This window comes from Oncorhynchus gorbuscha, linkage group LG03, assembly GCF_021184085.1.
Source record: "Oncorhynchus gorbuscha isolate QuinsamMale2020 ecotype Even-year linkage group LG03, OgorEven_v1.0, whole genome shotgun sequence".
Taxonomy (NCBI): Eukaryota; Metazoa; Chordata; class Actinopteri; order Salmoniformes; family Salmonidae; genus Oncorhynchus; species Oncorhynchus gorbuscha.
In genome coordinates this window covers 94,510,065-94,531,608 of record NC_060175.1, presented here as the reverse complement: position 1 = coordinate 94,531,608, position 21,544 = coordinate 94,510,065, and the positions used below count along the sequence as shown (strand labels likewise).

The following is a 21,544-nucleotide window of genomic DNA, read 5'->3' as shown; positions in this document are numbered from 1 at the left end:
ATACATGTCTTACTACTAGAAAGTTGTCCTATATAAATATATATATAAATAAATATAGGACAAAACAAACATCAAAACAAGAGAGACAATACTACATAAAGAGAGACCTAAGACAACAACATAGCAAGTTGTTGATGACAACACAGCATGGTAGCAAAACAACATGGTAGCAGCACTAAACATGGAACACACATTATTGGGCAAAGTCAACAGCACAATGTGCAAGAAGGTAGAGACAACAATGCATCACACAATGCAGTCACAACTGTCAGCAAGAGTGCCCATGATTTAGTCTTTGAATGAAGAGATTGAGATAAAACATTTTGAGTGTTTATTGCAGCTCGTTACAGTCGCTAGCTGGAATTGAGGCCTAAGAGGGTTTTATAAATAAGCATTAATAAGTGGGTCTTGCAACAGGTATACAGAGATGACCAGTTTACAGAGGAGTATAGAGTGCAGTGATGTGTCCTATAAGGAGCATTGGTGGCAAATCTGATGGCCAAATGGTAAAGAACATCTAGCCGCTCTCGAGCACCCTTACCTGCCACTCTATAAATGATGTCTCCGTAATCTAGTATGGGTAGGATGGTCATCTGAATCAGGGTTCGTTTGGCAGCTGGGGTGAAAGAGGAGCGATTACGATAGAGGAAACCAAGTCTAGATTTAACTTTAGCCTGCAGCTTTGATATGTGCTGAGAGAAGGACAGTGTACCGTCTAGCCATACTTCCAAGTAACTGTATGAGGTGACTACCTCAAGCTCTAAACCCTCAGAGGTAGTAATAACACCTGTGGGAAGAGGGGCATTCTTCTAACCAAACCACATAACCTTTGTTTTGGAGGTGTTCAGAACAAGATTAAGGGTAGAGAAAGCTTGTTGGACACTAAGACAGCTTTGTTGTAGAGCATTTAACACAACATCTGGGGAAGGGCCAACTGAGTATAAGACTGTATCATCTGCATATACAGTGCCTTGCAAAAGTATTCCTTTAGTGTTTTTCCTATTTTGTGGCATTACAACTGGAAATGTAAATGGATTTTTATTTGGATTTCATGTAATGTACAAAAACAAAATAGTCCAAATTGATGAAGTGAAATGAAAAAAAATGACTTGTTTCAAAACATTTGAAAAAAAAAAGTTTTAAAAAACTGGTGCGTGCATATATATTCACCCCCTTTGCTATGAAGCCCCTTAATAAGATCTGCTGCTGCCAATTACCTTCAGAAGTCACATCATTAGTTAAATAAAGTCCACCTGTGTGCAATCTAAGTGTCACATGATCTGTCACATGATCTCAGTATATATACACACACCTGTTCTGAAAGACCCCAGAGTCTACAACACCACTAAGCAAGCGGCACCATGAAGACCAAGGAGCTCTTCAAACAGGTCAAGGACAAAGTTGTGGAGAAGTACAGATCAGGGTTGGGTTATAAAAAAATATCAGAAACTTTGAACAACCCAAGGAGCACCGTTAAATCCATTATTAAAAAATGAAAAGAATATGGCACCACAACAAACCTGCCAAGAGTGGGCTGCCCAAAACTCACGGACCAGGCAAGGAGGGCATTAATCAGAGAGGCAACAAAGAGACCGAAGATAACATTGAAGGAGCTGCTAGGCTCCACAGCAAAGATTGGAGTATCTGTCCATAGGACCAGTTTAAGCCGTACAATCCACAGAGCTGGGCTTTACAGAAGAGTGGTCAGAAAAAGATATTGTTAAATAAAAAAAGAAGCAAACACATTTGGTGTTCGCCAAAAGGCATATGGGAGACTCCCCAAACATATGGAAGAAGGTAGTCTGGTCAGAGGAGACTAAAATGGAGCTTTTGTGCCATCAAGGAAAACGCTATGTCTGGCGCAAACCCAACACCTCTCATCACCCCGAGAACACCATCCACACAGTGACGCATGGTAGTGGCAGCAGGTTCACCCTCCAGCAGGACAATGACCCTAAGCATACTGCTAAAGCAACACTCGAGTGGTTTAAGGGAAACATTTAAATGTCTTGGAATGGCCTACACAAATCCCAGACCAAAATCCGTGGTATGACTTAAATATTGCTGTACACCAGCGGAACCCATCCAACTTGAAGTAGCTGGAGCAGTTTTGCCTTGAAGAATGGGCAAAGATCCCAGTGGCTCGCGGTGCCAAGCTTATAGACAAACCCCAAGAGACTTGCAGTTGTAATTGCTGCGAAAGGCTCTACAAAGTATTGACTCTGTTTTTTTGTCATATCTTGTTTGTTTCACACACAAAAAAATATTTTGCATCTTAAAAATGGTAGCCATGTTGTGCATTTCAAATGATACACAACCCCCAAAAAATATATTTTAATTCCAGGTTGTAAGGCAACAAAATAGGAAAAATGTCAAGAGGGGGTGAATAATTTTGCAAGCCACTGTAAATGCATGAGAGAGCTTCCTTCTGCCTGAGCTATGTTGTTGATGTAAATTGATAAGAGTGTGGGGCCTAGGATTGAGCCTTGGGGTACTCCCTTGGTGACAGGCAGTGAATGAGACAGCAGATTTTCTGACTTTATGCACCGCACTCTTTGAGAGAGGTAGTTATCAAACCAGGCCAAAGACAATTCAGAGACACCAATACTCCTTAGCCAGCCCACAAGAATGGATTGGTCTACCGTATCAAAAGCTTTGGCTAAGTCAATAAAAATAGCAGCACAACCTTGCTTTAAATCAAGGACAATGGTGACATCATTGAGGAGCTTTAAGGTTGCAGTGACACATCCATAATATAAATGTACATTTTTTTAATGTGAATTTTTATTTGGCATACCCCCGACGGCATTGCTCTCTAGTTTGGGAATACCTGACTTAGACAATTATAGATTATTAATTATATATTATTATTAATTATTAATTATTATTGATTGTTAATTATATACATTACACGATTATCTGGAACTAACACTTGTTTATGGGATGTGTTTCTACTCTGTAGCAAAACAAAAACAAGTGTTTTTCTTTATCTGTTTTTTCAAATGTTCAAATTTGGACTCATCAGACCAAAGGTCAGATTTCCACCGGTCTAATGTCCATTGCTCGTATTACTTGGCCCAAGCAAGTCTCGTTTTCTTATTGGTGTCCTTTAGTAATGGTTTCTTTTCATTAATTCAACCATGAAGGCCTGATTTACACAGTCTCCTCTGAACAGTTGATGTTGAGGTGTGTCTGTTACTTGAACTCTGTGAAGCATTTATTTGGACTGCAATCTGAGGTGCAGTTAACTCTAATTAACTTGTCCTTTGCAGCAGAGGTAACTCAGGGTCTTCCTTTCCTGTGGTGGTCCTCATGAGAGCCAGTTTCATCATAGCGCTTGATGGTTTTTGCAACTGCACTTGAAGACATTTTCCGGGATTGACTGACCTTCTTGTCTTAAAGTAATGATGGACTGTCGTTTCTCTTTCCTTATTCGACCTGTTCTTGCCATAATATGGACTTGGTATTTCACCAAATAGGGCTGTCTTCTGTATGCCACCTCTACCTTGTCACAACACAACTGATTGGCTCAAACGCAGAAGAAGGAAAGAAATTCCACAAATGAACTTTTAACAAGGTACAACTAACCTGTTAATTGAAATGCATTCCAGGGCACTACATTATGAAGCTAGTCGAGAGAATGCCAAGAGTGTGCAAAGCTGTCATCAAGGCAAATTGTGTCTACTTTGAAGAATCTCAAATATCAAATATATTTAGACTCTTTTGGTTACTACATGATTCCAAATGTGCTATTTCATCATTTTAATTTCTTCACTATAAGTCTACAACGTAGAAAATAGTACAAATAAAGAAAAACCCTGGAATGAGTAGATGTGTCCAGATGTTTGACTGGTACTGTATATAATAATCACAATGGACAAATGAGACCAACAAGTCATGATGATGATGATGTCATGATGATACACCATTTCAGTGCTCTTAGAGAGAACAACATACCAGGATGTAGTTGTGAAGTAAACACATAGTGTGCCAGTCAGGCATGTACTGTACGTGCTCATCTCATTATTGCTGGCAGCATGATGCTGAAGGAGGAAGACAGATAAGCTCAATGTGGAGGTGCATGGAATTTCTAGAATTATTTTTCCTCAGATCTCTATTGGTCTCTCATACTTTCTCTGTCTCCCTGCTCTCTAACTTAATCTCCATCTCTCCCTCTCCTGGAGATTCTTTCTAAACAAGGTATGGAATGAACTTTTGTGTTTACTAATTAGTTCCCTCTATCTTCTGTTCAGGGCGTTTCCAAACACAGCTGGGAGAGAGAGAGAGAGAGAGAGAGAGAGAGAGAGAGAGAGAGAGAGAGAGAGAGAGAGAGAGAGAGAGAGAGAGAGAGAGAGAGAGAGAGAGAGAGAGAGAGAGAGAGAGAGAGAACGGGCAGGGGAAGAGAGAGAGAGGGCCAGGGGAAGAGAGAGAGGGCCAGGGGCAGAGAGAGAGGGCCAGGGGCAGAGAGAGAGGGCCAGGGGAAGAGAGAGAGGGCCAGGGGCAGTGAGAGAGGGCCAGGGGCATAGAGAGAGAGGGCCAGGGGCAGAGAGAGAGGGCCAGGGGCAGTGAGAGAGGGCCATGGGCAGAGAGAGAGGGCCAGGGGCAGAGATAGAGGGCCAGGGGCAGAGAGACAGGGCCAGGGGAAGAGAGAGAGAGGGCCAGGGGAAGAGAGTGAGGGCCATGGGAAGAGAGAGAGGGCCAGGGGAAGATAGTGAGGGTCAGGGGCTGACAGAACGGGCAGGGGAAGAGAGAGAGAGGGCCAGGGGCAGAGAGAGAGGGCCAGGGGCAGAGAGAGAGGGCCAGGGGAAGAGAGAGAGGGCCAGGGGAAGAGAGAGAGGGCCAGGGGCAGAGAGAGAGGGCCAGGGGAAGAGAGTGAGGGCCAGGGGAAGAGAGAGAGGGCCAGGGGAAGAGAGTGAGCGCCAGGGGCTGACAGAACGGGCAGGGGAAGAGAAAGAGAGGGCCAGGGGCAGAGAGAGAGGGCCAGGGGCAGAGAGAGAGGGCCAGGGGAAGAGAGAGAGGGCCAGGGGAAGAGAGAGAGGGTCAGGGGAAGAGAGAGAGGGCCAGGGGCAGAGAGAGAGGGCCAGGGGAAGAGAGTGAGGGCCAGGGGCTGACAGAACGGGCAGGGGAAGAGAGAGAGAGGGCCAGGGGCAGAGAGAGAGGGCCAGGGGCAGAGAGAGAGGGCCAGGGGAAGAGAGAGAGGGCCAGGGGCTGAGAGAGAGGGCCAGGGGCAGAGAGAGAGGGCCAGGGGAAGAGAGAGAGGGCCAGGGGAAGAGAGAGAGGGTCAGGGGAAGAGAGAGAGGGCCAGGGGCAGAGAGAGAGGGCCAGGGGAAGAGAGTGAGGGCCAGGGGCTGACAGAACGGGCAGGGGAAGAGAGAGAGAGGGCCAGGGGCAGAGAGAGAGGGCCAGGGGCAGAGAGAGAGGGCCAGGGGAAGAGAGAGAGGGCCAGGGGCTGAGAGAGAGGGCCAGGGGCAGAGAGAGAGGGCCAGGGGCAGAGAGAGAGGGCCAGGGGCAGAGAGAGAGGGCCAGGGGAAGAGAGAGGGGGCCAGGGGAAGAGAGAGAGGGCCAGGGGAAGAGAGTGCGGGCCAGGGGCTGACAGAACGGGCAGGGGAAGAGAGAGAGAGGGCCAGGGGCAGAGAGAGGGGGCCAGGGCAAGAGAGTGAGGGCCAGGGGCAGAGAGAGAGGGCCAGGGGCAGAGATAGAGGGCCAGGGGAAGAGAGAGAGGGCCAGGGGCAGAGAGAGAGGGCCAGGGGAAGAGAGAGAGGGCCAGGGGAAGGGAGAGAGGGTCAGATGAAGAGAGTGAGGGCCAGGGAAGGAGAGAGAGGGCCAGGGGCAGAGAAAGAGGGCCAGGGGAAGAGGGAGGGGGCCAGGGGAAGACAGAGAGGGCCAGGGGAAGAGAGAGAGGGCCAGGGGAAGAGAGAGAGGGCCAGGGGCAGTGAGAGAGGGCCAGGGCAGAGAGAGAGGGCCAGGGGCAGTGAGAGAGGGCCAGGGGCAGAGAGAGAGGGCCAGGGGAAGAGAGTGAGGGCCAGGGGCTGAGAGAGAGGGCCAGGGGCAGTGAGAGAGGGCCAGGGGCAGAGAGAGAGGAGGTTGGTGGCAGGGGGAGAGAGAGAGGGCCAGGGGAAGAGAGGGCCAGGGGGAGAGAGAGGGGGCCAGGGGCAGAGAGAGAGGGACAGGGGAAGAGAGTGAGGGCCAGGGGGAGAGAGAGAGGGCCAGGGGGAGAGAGTGAGGGCCAGGGGCTGAGAGAGAGGGCCAGGGGCAGTGAGAGAGGGCCAGGGGCAGAGAGAGAGGAGGTTGGTGGCAGGGGGAGAGAGAGAGGGCCAGGGACAGTGAGAGAGGGCCAGGGGCAGAGAGAGAGAGGGCCAGGGGAAGAGAGAGAGAGGGCCAGGGGCAGTGAGAGAGGGCCAGGGGCAGAGAGAGAGGGCCAGGGGCAGTGAGAGAGGGCCAGGGGCAGTGAGAGAGGGCCAGGGGCAGAGAGAGAGGAGGTTGGTGGCAGGGGGAGAGAGAGAGAGGGCCAGGGGCAGTGAGAGAGGGCCAGGGGCAGAGAGAGAGGGCCAGGGGAAGAGAGAGAGAGGGCCAGGGGCAGTGAGAGAGGGCCAGGGGCAGAGAGAGGAGGTTGGTGGCAGGGGGAGAGAGAGAGGGCCAGGGGCAGTGAGAGAGGGCCAGGGGCAGAGAGAGAGAGGGCCAGGGGAAGAGAGAGAGAAGGCCAGGGGAAGAGAGAGAGAGGGCCAGGGGCAGAGAGAGAGGGCCAGGGGAAGAGAGAGAGAGGGCTAGGGGCAGAGAGAGAGGGCCAGGGGAAGAGAGAGAGAGGGCCAGGGGCTGAGAGAGAGGGCCAGGGGCAGTGAGAGAGGGCCAGGGGCAGTGAGAGAGGGCCAGGGGCAATGAGAGAGGGCCAGGGGCAGAGAGAGAGGAGGTTGGTGGCAGGGGGAGAGAGAGAGGGCCAGGGGCTGAGAGAGAGAAGCCTCCACTGCTGTCTACACAGACTTTGATCTACTGTACTACACATCTGGTCTCTCGCTCAGTGTATTCCTAGAATGTCTGCAGTCTAGGTTAATGCACAGCTGCATGTCTCCCAGGTGGTTCTGTAGTGTAGAATGATGCTTAGTTGTGTCAATGAATAAATGGCCATTTAGCAGCCAAATCTTTTATCGAAAGCTACTTATCGAATGGTCAACATTGACTGTGACAGATGGTTTAAATCCCATGCAATCAAACCAACAACCCCAGTGTAACAGGAACCATCTTTAATCCTACTGAGACATTAGAACCAATGCAAACAGTATTATCATAAAGCCAGTATCTAGGCTGAACAAAATAATCCCACTGAGACATTAGAACCAATGCAAACAGTATTATCATAAAGCCAGTATCTAGGCTGAACAAAATAATCCCACTGAGACATTAGAACCAATGCAAACAGTATTATCATAAAGCCAGTATCTAGGCTGAACAAAATAATCCCACTGAGACATTAGAACCAATGCAAACAGTATTATCATAAAGCCAGTATCTAGGCTGAACAAAATAATCCCACTGAGACATTAGAACCAATGCAAACAGTATTATCATAAAGCCAGTATCTAGGCTGAACCTGTAAGGTGTTTGTCTCATGTTACCATCTGCCTGGTACAGTTGAAACCAGGATTCATCCGTGAAGAGCATCCTCCTCCAGCGTGCCAGTGGCCATCCAAGGTGAGCATTTGCCCACAGAAGTCGGTTTCGATGCCAAACTGCAATCAGGTCAAGATCCTGGTGAGGACGACGAGCCTGAGACGGTTTCCGACAGTTTGTGCAGAAGTTCCTCGGTTATGCAAACCCACAGTTTCACCAGCTGTCCGTGTTGCTGGTCTAAGACGATCCCGCAGGTGAAGAAACCGGATGTTGAGGTCCTGGGCTGCAGTGGTTACATGCGGTCTTTGGTTGTGAGGTCGGCTGGTAACAGCTCCGGGGGACATTCCTGCAGTCAGCACGCTCCCTCAAAACTTGAGAGGTCTGTGGCATTGTGTTGAGTGACACAACTGCACATTTTAGAGTGGCCTTTTATTGTCCCCAGCGCAAGGTGCTCCTCTGTAAGGATCATGCTGTTTAATCAGCTTCTTGATATGACACACTTGTCAGGTGGATGGATTATCTTGGCAAATGAGAAATGCTCACAAACAAATTTGTGCACAAAATTTAAGAGAAATAAGCTTTTTGTGTGAATAGAACATTTCTGGGATCTTTTATTTCAGCTCATGAAACATGGGACCAACACTTTACATGTTGCACTTATATTTTGGTTCAGTATATTTCAATTGACTGAATTCCTTATATGAACTGCACCTTAGTTAAATCTTAGACATGTTTTCATGTTGCTTTAATATTTCTGTTCAGTGTAGTAGTGTAGAAAGCAAGTATATAGTAGTGTAGAGAGCCAGTATAAAGTTGTGTAGAGAGCCAGTATATAGTAGTGTAGAGAGCCAGTATATAGTAGTGTAGAGAACCAGTATATAGTAGTGTAGAGAGCCAGTATATAGTAGTGTAGAGAGCCAGTATATAGTAGTGTAGAGAGCCAGGATATAGTAGTGTAGAGAGCCAGTATATAGAGAGCCAGTATATAGAAGAGCCAGTATATAGTAGTGTAGAGAGCCAGCATATAGAAGTGTAGAGAGCCAGTATATAGAGAGCCAGTATATAGAAGAGCCAGTATATAGTAGTGTAGAGAGCCAGGATATAGTAGTGTAGAGAGCCAGTATATAGTAGTGTAGAGAGCCAAGATATAGTAGTGTAGAGAGCCAGTATATAGAAGAGCCAGTATATAGTAGTGTAGAGGGCCAGTATATAGAGAGCCAGTATATAGAAGAGCCAGTATGTAGTAGTGTAGAGGACCAGTATATAGTAGTGTAGAGGGCCAGTATATAGAGAGCCAGTATATAGAAGAGCCAGTATATAGTAGTGTAGAGGGTCAGTATATAGAGAGCCAGTATATAGAAGAGCCAGTATGTAGTAGTGTAGAGGACCAGTATATAGTAGTGTAGAGGGCCAGCATATAGTAGTGTAGAGAGCCAGTATATAGAGAGCCAGTATATAGAAGAGCCAGTATATAGAAGAGCCAGTATATAGTAGTGTAGAGAACCAGAGTATAGTTGTGTAGAGAGCCAGTAAATAGTAGTGTAGAGAGCCAGTATATAGAAGAGCCAGTATATAGAAGAGCCAGTATATAGTAGTGTAGAGAACCAGAGTATAGTTGTGTAGAGAGCCAGTAAATAGTAGTGTAGAGAGCCAGTATATAGTAAGTAGTGTAGAGAGCCAGTATATAGAGAGCCAGTATATAGAAGAGCCAGTATATAGTAGTGTAGAGAACCAGAGTATAGTTGTGTAGAGAGCCAGTAAATAGTAGTGTAGAGAGCCAGTATATAGAAGAGCCAGTATATAGAAGAGCCAGTGTGTAGTAGTGTAGAGGACCAGTATATAGTAGTGCAGAGAGCCAGTATGTAGTAGTGTAGACAGACAGTATAGAGTAGTGTAGAGAGACAGTATATAGTTGTGTAGAGAGACAGTATATAGTAGTGTAGAGGGCCAGTATATAGTAGAGTAGAGAGCCAGTATATAGTTGTGTAGAGAGCAAGTACATGTATATAGTTGTGTAGAGAGCCAGTATATAGTTGTGTAGAGGGCCAGTATATATGTGTGTAGAAGGCCAGTATATAGTAGAGTAGAGAGCCAATATACATGTGTATAGAGAGACAGTATATAGTTGTGTAGAGGGCCAGTATATAGTAGAGTAGAGAGCCAATATATATGTGTGTAGAGAGCCAGTATATAGTTGTGTAGAAGGCCAGTATATAGTAGAGTAGAGAGCCAATATACATGTGTGTAGAGAGCCAGTATATAGTTGTGTAGAAGGCCAGTATATAGTAGAGTAGAGAGCCAATATACATGTGTGTAGAGGGCCAGTATATAGTTGTGTAGAGGGCCAGTATATATGTGTGTAGAAGGCCAGTATATAGTAGAGTAGAGAGCCAATATACATGTGTGTAGAGAGACAGTATATAGTTGTGTAGAGGGCCAGTATATAGTAGAGTAGAGAGCCAATATATATGTGTGTAGAGAGCCAGTATATAGTTGTGTAGAAGGCCAGTATATAGTAGAGTAGAGAGCCAATATACATGTGTGTAGAGAGTCAGTATATAGTTGTATAGAGGGCCAGTATATAGTAGAGTAGAGAGCCAATATACATGTGTGTAGAGAGCCAGTATATAGTTGTGTAGAGGGCCAGTATATAGTAGAGTAGAGAGCCAATATACATGTGTGTAGAGAGCCAGTATATAGTTGTGTAGAGGGCCAGTATATAGTAGAGTAGAGAGCCAATATATATGTGTGTAGAGAGCCAGTATGTAACAGTGGCTGGATCAGTGTGCTACTGTGTACACAGAGCAGATGGATGGGCTGTTGAGGGTGACACCCTGGTGATTATTTTTACTCTAGTTATTGTTCCTAGGCAGTCTCCATCCGTCCATCCGCCCCCCGCCTCCCTCTCTTTCTCTCTCTATATCTCTCTCTCTGTGTGTGTAGGGCAATGCTGCAGGGGACTCGTATACCCCTCTGTGGGAGCGCTGTGCTGATTCCCTCTGATAGTCCTTCATTATGCCTCCCAGGCATCATCTCAGCTCAGTCTGTTCCTCCCTCACTCTCTCCTTGTTGCTGGGGAAAAGCTCAGAGAAAACAGATGCAGGTGAAAGCTTGGGGGCCGATGAGGGAGCGGGCGAGGTGGGACGTTGTGGTAAACACATCAACCAAAGCAGCCGCTCAGATGAAGAGGAGCCACTCAGATGAAGAGGAAGGCATCGATAGAAAATGAAAGGAGAAGCATAGTTCTCTATAATTTTTCTATTCTGCTGCTGACAGCAGTGCCTGCCTCTCTAGACTGATTACTCCCACACTCCATATACCTCTCCTCCCCTACTCCATATACCTCTCCTCCCCTACTCCATATACCTCTCCTCCCCTACTCCATATACCTCTCCTCCCCTACTCCATATACCTCTCATCCACTACTCCATATACCTCTCCTCCCCTACTCCATATACCTCTCCTCCCCTACTCCATATACCTCTCCTCCACTACTCCATATACCTCTCCTCCCCTACTCCATATACCTCTACTCCATATACCTCACACACACACACACACACACACACACACACACACACACACACACACACACACACACACACACACACACACACACACACACACACACACACACACACACACACACACACACACACACACACACACACACACACACACACACACACACACACAAAGACACAGACATACACACACACAAACACACAGACAGACACAGACATACACACAGTTGTGCATGGTAGTCCTTTTATTTCTTGGGCGAAAGTAAAGTAGGGCAGGAGGTTTTAGGGATTGGGGTTGGGGTAAGGTAGGAGGTTTTAGGGGTTGGGGTAGGGTAGGGTAGGGCATGAGTTTTAGGGGTTGGGGTAGGGTAGGGTAGGAGGTTTTAGGGGTTGGGGTGGGGTAGGAGGTTTTAGGGGTTGGGGTAGGTAGGAGGTTTTTAGGGGTTGGGGTAGGGTAGGGTAGGAGTTTTAGGGGTTGGGGTTAGGTTAGGTTAGGAGGTTTTAGGGGTTGGGGTAGGGTATGAGGATGTTATGGGTTGGGGGTAGGTAGGAGGTTTTTAGGGGTTGGGGTAGGTAGGAGTGGACTGGGTAGGAGGTTTTAGGGGTTGGGTAGGGTGGGGTAGGAGGCTTTTAGGGGTTGGGGTAGGGTAGGAGGTTTTAGGGGTTGGGGTAGGGTAGAAGGCTTTTAGGGGTTGGGGTAGGTAGGAGGTTTTTAGGGGTTGGGGTAGGGTAGGAGGTTTTAGGGGTTGGGGTAGGGTAGGAGGCTTTTAGGGGTTGGGGTAGGTAGGAGGTTTTTAGGGGTTGGGGTAGGGTAGGAGGTTTTAGGGGTTGGGGTAGGTAGGAGGTTTTAGGGGTTGGGGTAGGGTAGGGTAGGGGTTTTTGAGTGGTTGAGGTAGGGTAGTAGGCTTTTAGGGGTTTGGGTAGGGTAGGAAGTTTTAGGGGTTGAGGTAGGGTAGGGGGTTTTTAGTGGTTGGGGTACGGTAGTAGGCTTTTAGGGGTTTGGGGTAGGGTATGAGGTTTTAGGGGTTGAGGTAGGGTAGGGTAGGGGTTTTTAGTGGTTGGGGTAGGGTAGTAGGCTTTTAGGGGTTGGGGATAGGTAGGAGGTTTTTAGGGGTTGGGGTAGGGTATGGGTAGGGTAGGGTATGAGGTTTTTAGAGATTGGACTGGGAAGGAGGTTTTAGGGGTTGGGGTAGGGTAGGGGTTTTAGGGGTTGGGGTAGGGTGGGAGGCTTTTAGGGGTTGGGGTAGGGTAGGAGGCTTTTAGGGGTTGGGGTAGGGTAGAAGGCTTTTAGGGGTTGTGGTAGGGCAGGAGGTTTTAGGGGTTGGGGTAGGGTAGGAGGTTTTAGGGGTTGAGGTAGGGTAGGGTAGGGGTTTTTTAGTGGTTGGGGTAGGGTAGTAGGCTTTTAGGGGTTGGGGTAGGGTAGGAGGTTTTACGGGTTGGGGTAGGGTAGGAGGTTTTAGGGGTTGTGGTAGGGTAGGAGGTTTTAGGGGTTGGGTATGTAGGAGGTTTTTAGGGGTTGGGGTGGGGTAGGGTAGGGTAGGAGGCTTTTATGGGTTAGGATAGGTAGGAGGAGGCTTTTAGCGGTTGGGGTAGTTAGGTGGAGGTTTTTATGGGTTGGGGTAGGGAGGAGGAGGCTTTTAAGGGAAGGGTTAGGGAGGAGGAGGCTGTCGTTGGTTCAGGGAGAGGCTAGGAGAAGCAGGGAGCAGAGCTACAGCTGCTCAATAACTCTATGACTTACGACCCCCGTCTTCTCAGAGGCCAAGATGAGCTAGCCTGGCACCAAACAACAAAACACTTCAACAATGCTACAGGCCTGCGCAGTTCTGACCAAATACTAAAAACATCACCAGGTTGGATGCTTCCTGTCAGATTATGAAATATGACTCAAACTAACAGCCAAACACTTTCATGATTTTTCATGCCTTTAATCATTTTATATTAAAATGGTTTTAGGGGTTGGGGTAGTGTAGGAGAATTTTAGGGGTTGGGGTAGGGTAGGAGGCTTTTAGGGGTTGGGGTAGGTAGGAGGTTTTAGGGGTTGGGGTAGGGGTAGGGTATGAGGTTTTTAGAGGTTGGAGTAGGGTAGGAGGTTTTAGGGGTTGGGTTAGGGTAGGGTAAGAGGCTTTTAGGGGTTGGGGTAGGGTAGGAGGTTTTAGGGGTTGAGGTAGGGTAGGGTAGGGATTCTTTAGTGGTTGGGGTAGGGTAGTAGGCTTTTAGGGGTTGGGGATAGGTAGGAGGTTTTTAGGTGTTGGGGTAGGGTAGGGTAGGGTATGAGGTTTTTAGAGATTGGACTGGGAAGGAGGTTTTAGGGGTTGGGGTAGGGTAGGAGGTTTTAGGGGTTGGGGTAGGGTAGGAGGCTTTTAGGGGTTGGGGTAGGGTAGGAGGTTTTTAGGGGTTGGGGTAGGGTAGGAGGCTTTTAGGGGTTGGGGTAGGGTAGAAGGCTTTTAGGGGTTGGGGTAGGGCAGGAGGTTTTACGGGTTGGGGTAGGGTAGGAGATTTTAGGGGTTGGGGTAGGGTAGGAGGTTTTAGGGGTTGGGTATGTAGGAGGTTTTTAGGGGTTGGGGTAGGGTAGGGTAGGGTAGGGTAGGAGGCTTTTAGGGGTTGGGGTAGGTAGGAGGAGGCTTTTAGCGGTTGGGGTAGTTAGGTGGAGGTTTTTATGGGTTGGGGTAGGGAGGAGGAGGCTTTTAAGGGAAGGGTTAGGGAGGAGGAGGCTGTCGTTGGTTCAGGGAGAGGCTAGGAGAAGCAGGGAGCAGAGCTACAGCTGCTCAATAACTCTATGACTTACGACCCCCGTCTTCTCAGAGGCCAAGATGAGCTAGCCTGGCACCAAACAACAAAACACTTCAACAATGCTACAGGCCTGCGCAGTTCTGACCAAATACTAAAAACATCACCAGGTTGGATGCTTCCTGTCAGATTATGAAATATGACTCAAACTAACAGCCAAACACTTTCATTATTTTTCATGCCTTTAATCATTTTATATTAAAATGGTTTTAGGGGTTGGGGTAGTGTAGGAGAATTTTAGGGGGTTGGGGTAGGGTAGGAGGCTTTTAGGGTTTGGGGTAGGTAGGAGGTTTTAGGGGTTGGGGTAGGGGTAGGGTATGAGGTTTTTAGAGGTTGGAGTAGGGTAGGAGGTTTTAGGGGTTGGGGTAGGGTAGGGTAGGGTAGGAGGCTTTTAGGGGTTGGGTTAGGGTAGGATGTTTTAGGGGTTGGGGTAGGGTAGGGGTTTTTAGAGGTTGGAGTAGGGTAGGAGGTTTTAGGGGTTGGGGTAGGGTAGGGTAGGGTAGGAGGCTTTTAGGGGTTGGGGTAGGGTATGATGTTTTAGGGGTTGGGGTAGGGTAGGGTAGGGGTTTTTAGGGGTTGAGGTAGGGTAGGAGGCTTTTAGGGGTTGGGGTAGGGTATGATGTTTTATGGGTTGTGGTAGGGTAGGGTAGGGGGTTTTTAGGGGTTGGGGTAGAGTAGGAGGCTTTTAGGGGTTGGGTAGTGTATGATGTTTTAGGGGTTGGGGTAAGGTAAGGTAGGGTTTTTTTAGGGGTTGGGGTAGGGTAGGCGGTTTTAGGGGTTGGGGTAGGGAGGAGGAGGCTTTTAGCGGTTGGGGTAGGGTATGATGTTTTATGGGTTGTGGTAGGGTAGGGTAGGGGGTTTTTAGGGGTTGGGGTAGAGTAGGAGGCTTTTAGGGGTTGGGTAGTGTATGATGTTTTAGGGGTTGGGGTAAGGTAAGGTAGGGTTTTTTAGGGGTTGGGGTAGGGTAGGAGGTTTTTAGAGGTTGGAGTAGGGTAGGCGGTTTTAGGGGTTGGGGTAGGGAGGAGGAGGCTTTTAGCGGTTGGGGTAGGGAGGAGGATGCTTTTAAGGGTTGGGTTAGGGAGGAGGAGGCTGTCGTTGGTTCAGGGAGAGGCTAGGAGAAGCAGGGATCAGAGCTACAGCTGCTCAATAACTCTATGACTTACGACCCCTGTCTTCTCAGAGGCCAAGATGAGCTAGCCTGGCACCAAACAACAAAACACTTCAACAATGCTACAGGCCTGCGCAGTTCTGACCAAATACTAAAAACATCACCAGGTTGGATGCTTCCTGTCAGATTATGAAATATGACTCAAACTAACAGCCAAACACTTTCATTATTTTTCATGCCTTTAATCATTTTCTATTAAAATGGTTTTAGGGGTTTTAGGGTTTGGGGTAGTGTAGGAGAATTTTAGGGGTTGGGGTAGGTAGGAGGTTTTAGGTGTTGGGGTAGGGGAAGGGTATGAGATTTTTAGAGGTTGGAGTAGGGTAGGAGGTTTTCGGGGTTGGGGTAGGGTGGGGTTGGAGGCTTTTAGGGGTTGCGGTAGGGTAGGAGGTTTTAGGGGTTGGGTATGTAGGAGGTTTTTAGGGGTTGGGGTAGGGTAGGGTAGGAGGCTTTAGGGTTTGGGTTAGGTAGGACGTTCTAGGGGTTGGGTATGAGGTTTTTAGAGGTTGGAGTAGTGTAGGAGGCTTTAGGGGTTGGGGTAGGGTAGGAGACTTTAGGGGTTGGGGTAGGGTAGAAGGCTTTATGGGTTGGGGTAGGGTAGGAGGCTTTAGGGGTTGGAGTAGGGTAGGAGGTTTTAGGGGTTGGGGTAGGGTAGGAGTCTTTTAGGCATTGGGGTAGGGTAGGATGTTTTAGGGGTTGGGTTAGGGTAGGGTAGGGTGCTTTTTTAGGGGTTGGGGTAGGGTAGGAGTCTTTTAGGGGTTGGGTAGGGTGTGATGTTTTAGGGGTTGTGGTAGGATAGGGGGTTTTTAGAGGTTGGAGTAGGGTAGGAGGTTTTAGGGGTTGGGGTAGGGTAGGGTAGGGTGCTTTTTTTAGGGGTTGGGGTAGGGTAGGAGTCTTTTAGGGGTTGGGTAGGGTGTGATGTTTTAGGGGTTGTGGTAGGATAGGGGGTTTTTAAAGGTTGGAGTAGGGTAGGAGGTTTTAGGGGTTGGGGTAGGGTAGGAGGCTTTTAGGGGTTGGAGTAGGGTAGGCGGTTCTAGGGGTTGGGGTAGGGGTAGGGTAGGGTAGGAGGTTTTTAGGGGTTGGGGTCGAGAGGAGGAGGCTTTTAGCGGTTGGGGTAGGGAGGAGGAGTCTTTTAAGGGTTGGGTTAGGGAGGAGGAGGCTATCTTTGGTTCAGGGAGAGGCTAGGAGAAGCAGGGAGCAGAGCTACAGCTGCTCAATAACTCTATGACTTACGACACCTGCTCCTCCTCTCTCTGTCCATCTCTTTCACCCCCACAGTGGGCTCCTCCTCTCTCTCTCTGTCCATCTCTTTAACCCCCACAGTGGGCTCCTCCTCTCTCTCTATCCATCTCTTTCACCCCCACAGTGGGCTCCTCTCTCTCTGTCCATCTCTTTCACCCCCACAGTGGCTCCTCCTCTCTCTCTGTGTCCATCTCTTTCACCCCCACAGTGGGCTCCTCCTCTCTCTGTGTCCATCTCTTTGACCCCCACAGTGGGCTCCTCCTCTCTCTCTGTCCATCTCTTTTACCCCCACAGTGGGCTCCTCCTCTCTCTGTGTCCATCTCTTTGACCCCCACAGTGGGCTCTTCCTCTCTCTCTGTCCATTTTTTTACCCCCACAGTGGGCTCGTCCTCTCATGCTGAGTAGTATCCACCACCAGCTCCCGGTCACTGCCAAACACTAAACGTTCAACAGTAAAAGCTCATGTTTATGCATGTCATTAGCCTCCCGGGTGTCTCACACACACACCACACATTCACATATCATCAAGTTGTACTAAGGAACCCATTGATTTTGTTCATCCATAGCTAAGCATTGATTAGAAAGATTGGAGTTGTTTGTCTTGACTTGGTGGCTGCTTGGAGGTTTATTGAGGTCCAGATTGCTCCATTGATTTGACTGTTTGTATTCTGCAACGACTGCATTGCAGTCACCACCCTTGATGGAGGGGATGGAGCGGAGCAAGAGACGGGGAAGGGAGGGAGGACAGGAAGCTTTCGTTCTATTGGCATACATTACTGACGAATATCTCAGCCAGTCTCGTTAGCCTACTCCTCTAGGTCATGAATATCTCAGCCAGTCTCCTTAGCCTACTCCTCTAGGTCATGAATATCTCAGCCAGTCTCCTTAGCCTACTCCTCTAGGTCATGAATATCTCAGCCAGTCTCCTTAGCCTACTCCTCTAGGTCATGAATATCTCAGCCAGTCTCCTTAGCCTACTCCTCTAGGTCATGAATATCTCAGCCAGTCTCCTTAGCCTACTCCTCTAGGTCATGAATATCTCAGCCAGTCTCCTTAGCCTACTCCTCTAGGTCATGAATATCTCAGCCAGTCTCCTTAGCCTACTCCTCTAGGTCATGAATATCTCAGCCAGTCTCCTTAGCCTACTCCTCTAGGTCATGAATATCTCAGCCAGTCTCCTTAGCCTACTCCTCTAGGTCATGAATATCTCAGCCAGTCTCCTTAGCCTGCTCCTCTAGGTCATGAATATCTCAGCCAGTCTCCTTAGCCTACTCCTCTCGGTCATGTGTGACATTAAGGTGACATTTAATCACAAATAGTAGCCTTTTCCCTGTAAAGTGCACTACTATTGACCAGAGCCCTATGGGAATACGGTGCCATTTGGGACGCAGACCCTTATGATGATGTGAGACGGATCTCTGTGACCATCTCCTCTACCATCCTCTCGTTTATCTGACAAGTCTACCAGGGTTACTCACCATTACAGAATGAGTGAGACCAGCATGGGATTCTAGACAGGATTCTAGAACAGCATGTGGCTCTAGACAGGATTCTAGAATAGCTGGGGATTCTAGACAGGATTCTAGAATAGCAGGGGATTCTAGACAGGATTCTAGAATAGCAGGGGATTCTAGACAGGATTCTAGAATAGCAGGGGATTCTAGACAGGATTCTAGAATAGTAGGGAATTCTAGACAGGATTCTAGAATAGTAGGGGATTCTAGACAGGATTCTATAATAGCAAGGGATTCTAGACAGGATTCTAGAATAGTAGGGGATTCTAGACAGGATTCTATAATAGCAAGGGATTCTAGACAGGATTCTAGAATAGCAGGGGATTCTAAGCAAGCGAATAATACTGCAATATGCAGAGACAACATTGTTGAGAACTGGGACCGCATGGCACATCCAGAACCACATTTTCTACTGTTTTACCTCCAAACAGCACAACACAAACGGAAGCAACCCTGGCCACGTGTAGTCAGCTTTCAGTCAGCCGTCTGAAAGAGCTTACCCTAACAGAACAAGGAACCTTATCCAGGTTACACTGAGCTATCGAGTATGGAAGCAGCACACTTCTATAGTAGCCTAGTGCATCAACTACTCACGGGATGCTAAGCCAGTGCTAACCACATGGACTTAATCTGTAAAGTAAGTCTAGATCTGGCCTCATATTGATATTCCAAATGTAATTTTGTTAGTTTCCCAAAAGCACCAGTCATTAAAGTAGATCAAGGTCTTTCCTAGTTATTACTGGCAAATATAAATCATCTGGTTTTATTGGATTAACACACAGTAACTTCATGTTGGATCAAAACGAGTCTATATTAACTTCATGTTGGATCAAAACAAGTCTTATAGTAACTTCATGTTGGATCAAAACAAGTCTAATAGTAACTTCATGTTGGATCAAAACAAGTCTTATAGTAACTTCATGTTGGATCAAAACAAGTCTAATAGTAACTTCATGTTGGATCAAAACAAGTCTAATAGTAACTTCATGTTGGATCAAAACAAGTCTAATAGTAACTTCATGTTGGATCAAAACAAGTCTAATAGTAACTTCATGTTGGATCAAAACAAGTCTAATAGTAACTTCATGTTGGATCAAAACAAGTCTAATAGTAACTTCATGTTGGATCAAAACAAGTCTAATATTAACTTCATGTTGGATCAAAACAAGTCTAATAGTAACTTCATGTTGGAATATAACAAGTCTTACAGTAACTTTGTGTGGGATCAAAACAGTAAAAAGGCTACCCAGCAGCTTTTTCCACCAGCAATAGATTACGTTCATTCTCATTTATCGACTTAAAAACTCAAAACTTACAAGAGAGAGAGAGAGAATGAGAGCAAGAGAGGGAAAGGGGTAGGGACAGAGAGAGAGAGTAGCTGTTTTGACTAAAATAGCTTGCTGTTTGAGGTGGTGGAATTCTTCAGAGTAGCCAAGTCTGAAGAATCAGCTCCAACCCCTGGTGTTTTAATCCATCCACGTGCTGCACCTATTTAGCCAACACAGACACCCAGATGGGTGATACCTCTCTCAAGGACCTAAACACACACAAACTGACACGCAATATTTTTCTTCTCTCCATATTACCAGTAGATTCTGTGACTTCTACATGCCCTGTCCCTGCCTCTCTCTACAGTACACAAGCAAATACACACACACTATTCTAGGCCCTGTCCCTGCCTCTCTCTACAGTACACAAGCAAATACACACACACTATTCTAGTCCCTGTCCCTCGTCCCTGTCCCTGTCTCTCTACAGTACACAATCACACATCTGTTGCTCCAGCTGGGGGCAGTGTGGAGGAGAGGAGCAATAGGCACACTTAAACTATTAGTACACACTACACAGTACACTCTCCCTGCAGAACAGAGAACCAGATAAGGAGGTGGTGGCTGGACATCTGAGCAAATATGGCAGAGATGGACGAAAATGAACTGACAGTGATATTACAGGGAAGAAGAGCTGACAAGTTACAAATCTGTCATCCTGCCCCTGAACAGGCAGTTAACCCACTGTTCCTAGGCCATCATTGAAAATAAGAATGTGTTATTAACTGACTTGCCTAGTTAAATAAAGGTAAAATAGAAAATGAGAAGGGTAGTAGTTGGGTTGTTGAATCACACAGACACATGCATACACACACAATATATAAACACACACACACACAACAGCAGACGTGTGTGTATTGTACTACTAACCTCTGACCCGGGCATAGCAGCAGCCACACTTGATCAGGACTTTACGGAATAAGTGTTGGCAGGCACAGCCCCTGTGGAGGTGGCCCCCTTTTAATGATGTACCCCTGGCGCTGGATGACCGGCCACCAGTGGCGGGCATGGCCCAGCGAACACACAAACACACTAGACCCTCGCGGTGCGGTCCGAGTAAATCACAAAGGAATGTCCAGAGAGTGTCCACAGATAACAACACAGAGGAAGCAGAAAGTCCAGGTAAAACGCCGAATCAGAGGAACCTCTCTTAGAGAAACAAACTTTCATACTGAAAGACAGAAAGTCATGAGAATAATTATTTTTCTCTTTCTCCTTCTCTTTTTCTTTCCAGTTGCTGAGCTCTCTCCTCTGTTAACTGCCTGGTCAGACGACAGAGTAGCAGACTTCCTCAGCGACAGAGAGAGAGAGAGTGAGATGGGGAAAGAGGAAGAGATGAAGCGAGAGGGGAGGGGTTGAGGGGGAGGAGTCTGTTACAGCTCTAGTTGCTGCCTGGCTATTCCAGGGTACTGTTCTCACTCCCCTTCTTTCCTTCTCTCCTCTCTTCCTGTCAAGTTTGTCTTCTGTTTCTCTTGGCGACCCTTCTCTCCTCTCTCTTTTTCTCTTCTTTCTGCCATCCCTCTGTCCCTCTCCTCTCCTGCTCCCTCTCTCCTTCACTCACCTCCTCCACCAGTCTCTCTCTCTCTCTCTCTCTCTCTCTCTCTCTCTCTCTCTCTCTCTCTCTCTCTCTCTCTCTCTCTCTCTCTCTCTGTCTGTCTGTCTGTCTGTCTGTCTGTCTGTCTGTCTGTCTGTCTGTCTGTCTGTCTGTCTGTCTGTCTGTCTGTCTGTCTGTCTGTCTGTCTGTCTGTCTGTCTGTCTGTCTGTCTGTCTGTCTGTCTGTCTGTCTGTCTGTCTGTCTGTCTGTCTGTCTGTCTGTCTGTCTGTCTGTCTGTCTGTCTGTCTGTCTGTCTGTCTGTCTGTATTATTTGCTATGTTCTTTCTACATGGCTGGATGCTGGATGTGACTTTGGCAGACTGACTTAACACCTCTAACCTAACACCCTGAAGGACTCCTATTAGAAACCCAACACTTCCCACAGGCTAGCTGAAATGCCTCTCTCTCTTTCTCATTCAGATTGCTTTATTGGCATGAAATACAATTAGTAGATTTTGCCAAAGCAGTGTAGTGGTACACAATGTTCCCACTTTTTGTTTTCAGTACTGAGCAGATGTCAGGTCTGCTGAGTGCAAACTTGAACATTGTGAAAATTCTGTGCAACATCTGGTATGTGTTCACTATGAACACTGAGGCTGTACCTAATTTAAGTTACAGTTTTAACAGTGGTCAAGTAGGCTACTGTGGCTATTTGATCATAATGTGGGACTACCAGAGCAGCCTACCATCAACAACAATGGAGAAAATGCATCCCATCACATTTTAACATGGAAATAGCTGTTCTATCATTCAGCCTACAGCAGCAGCCAATGTGTGGTGTTCAA

At 47.5% G+C, this 21,544-nt stretch overlaps 1 protein-coding gene across 4 annotated transcripts in view; it reads right to left on the bottom strand.

The window, feature by feature from the left end:
* LOC124032283 (rho guanine nucleotide exchange factor 25-like) overlaps positions 1-20,452 on the bottom strand; it is a 113,682-nt gene extending 93,230 nt beyond the window's left edge. For all 4 annotated transcript variants that reach the window (XR_006838248.1, XM_046344552.1, XM_046344553.1 and 1 more), the window contains exon 1: positions 20,036-20,452. Coding sequence is in view for 3 of the 4 variants with exons in the window: in XM_046344552.1 (XP_046200508.1) it covers positions 20,036-20,174 (139 nt within the window). In the remaining variant the exon portion in view is untranslated. The remainder of the gene's footprint in view (positions 1-20,035) is intronic.
* Between the last annotated feature and the right edge of the window lie 1,092 nt (positions 20,453-21,544).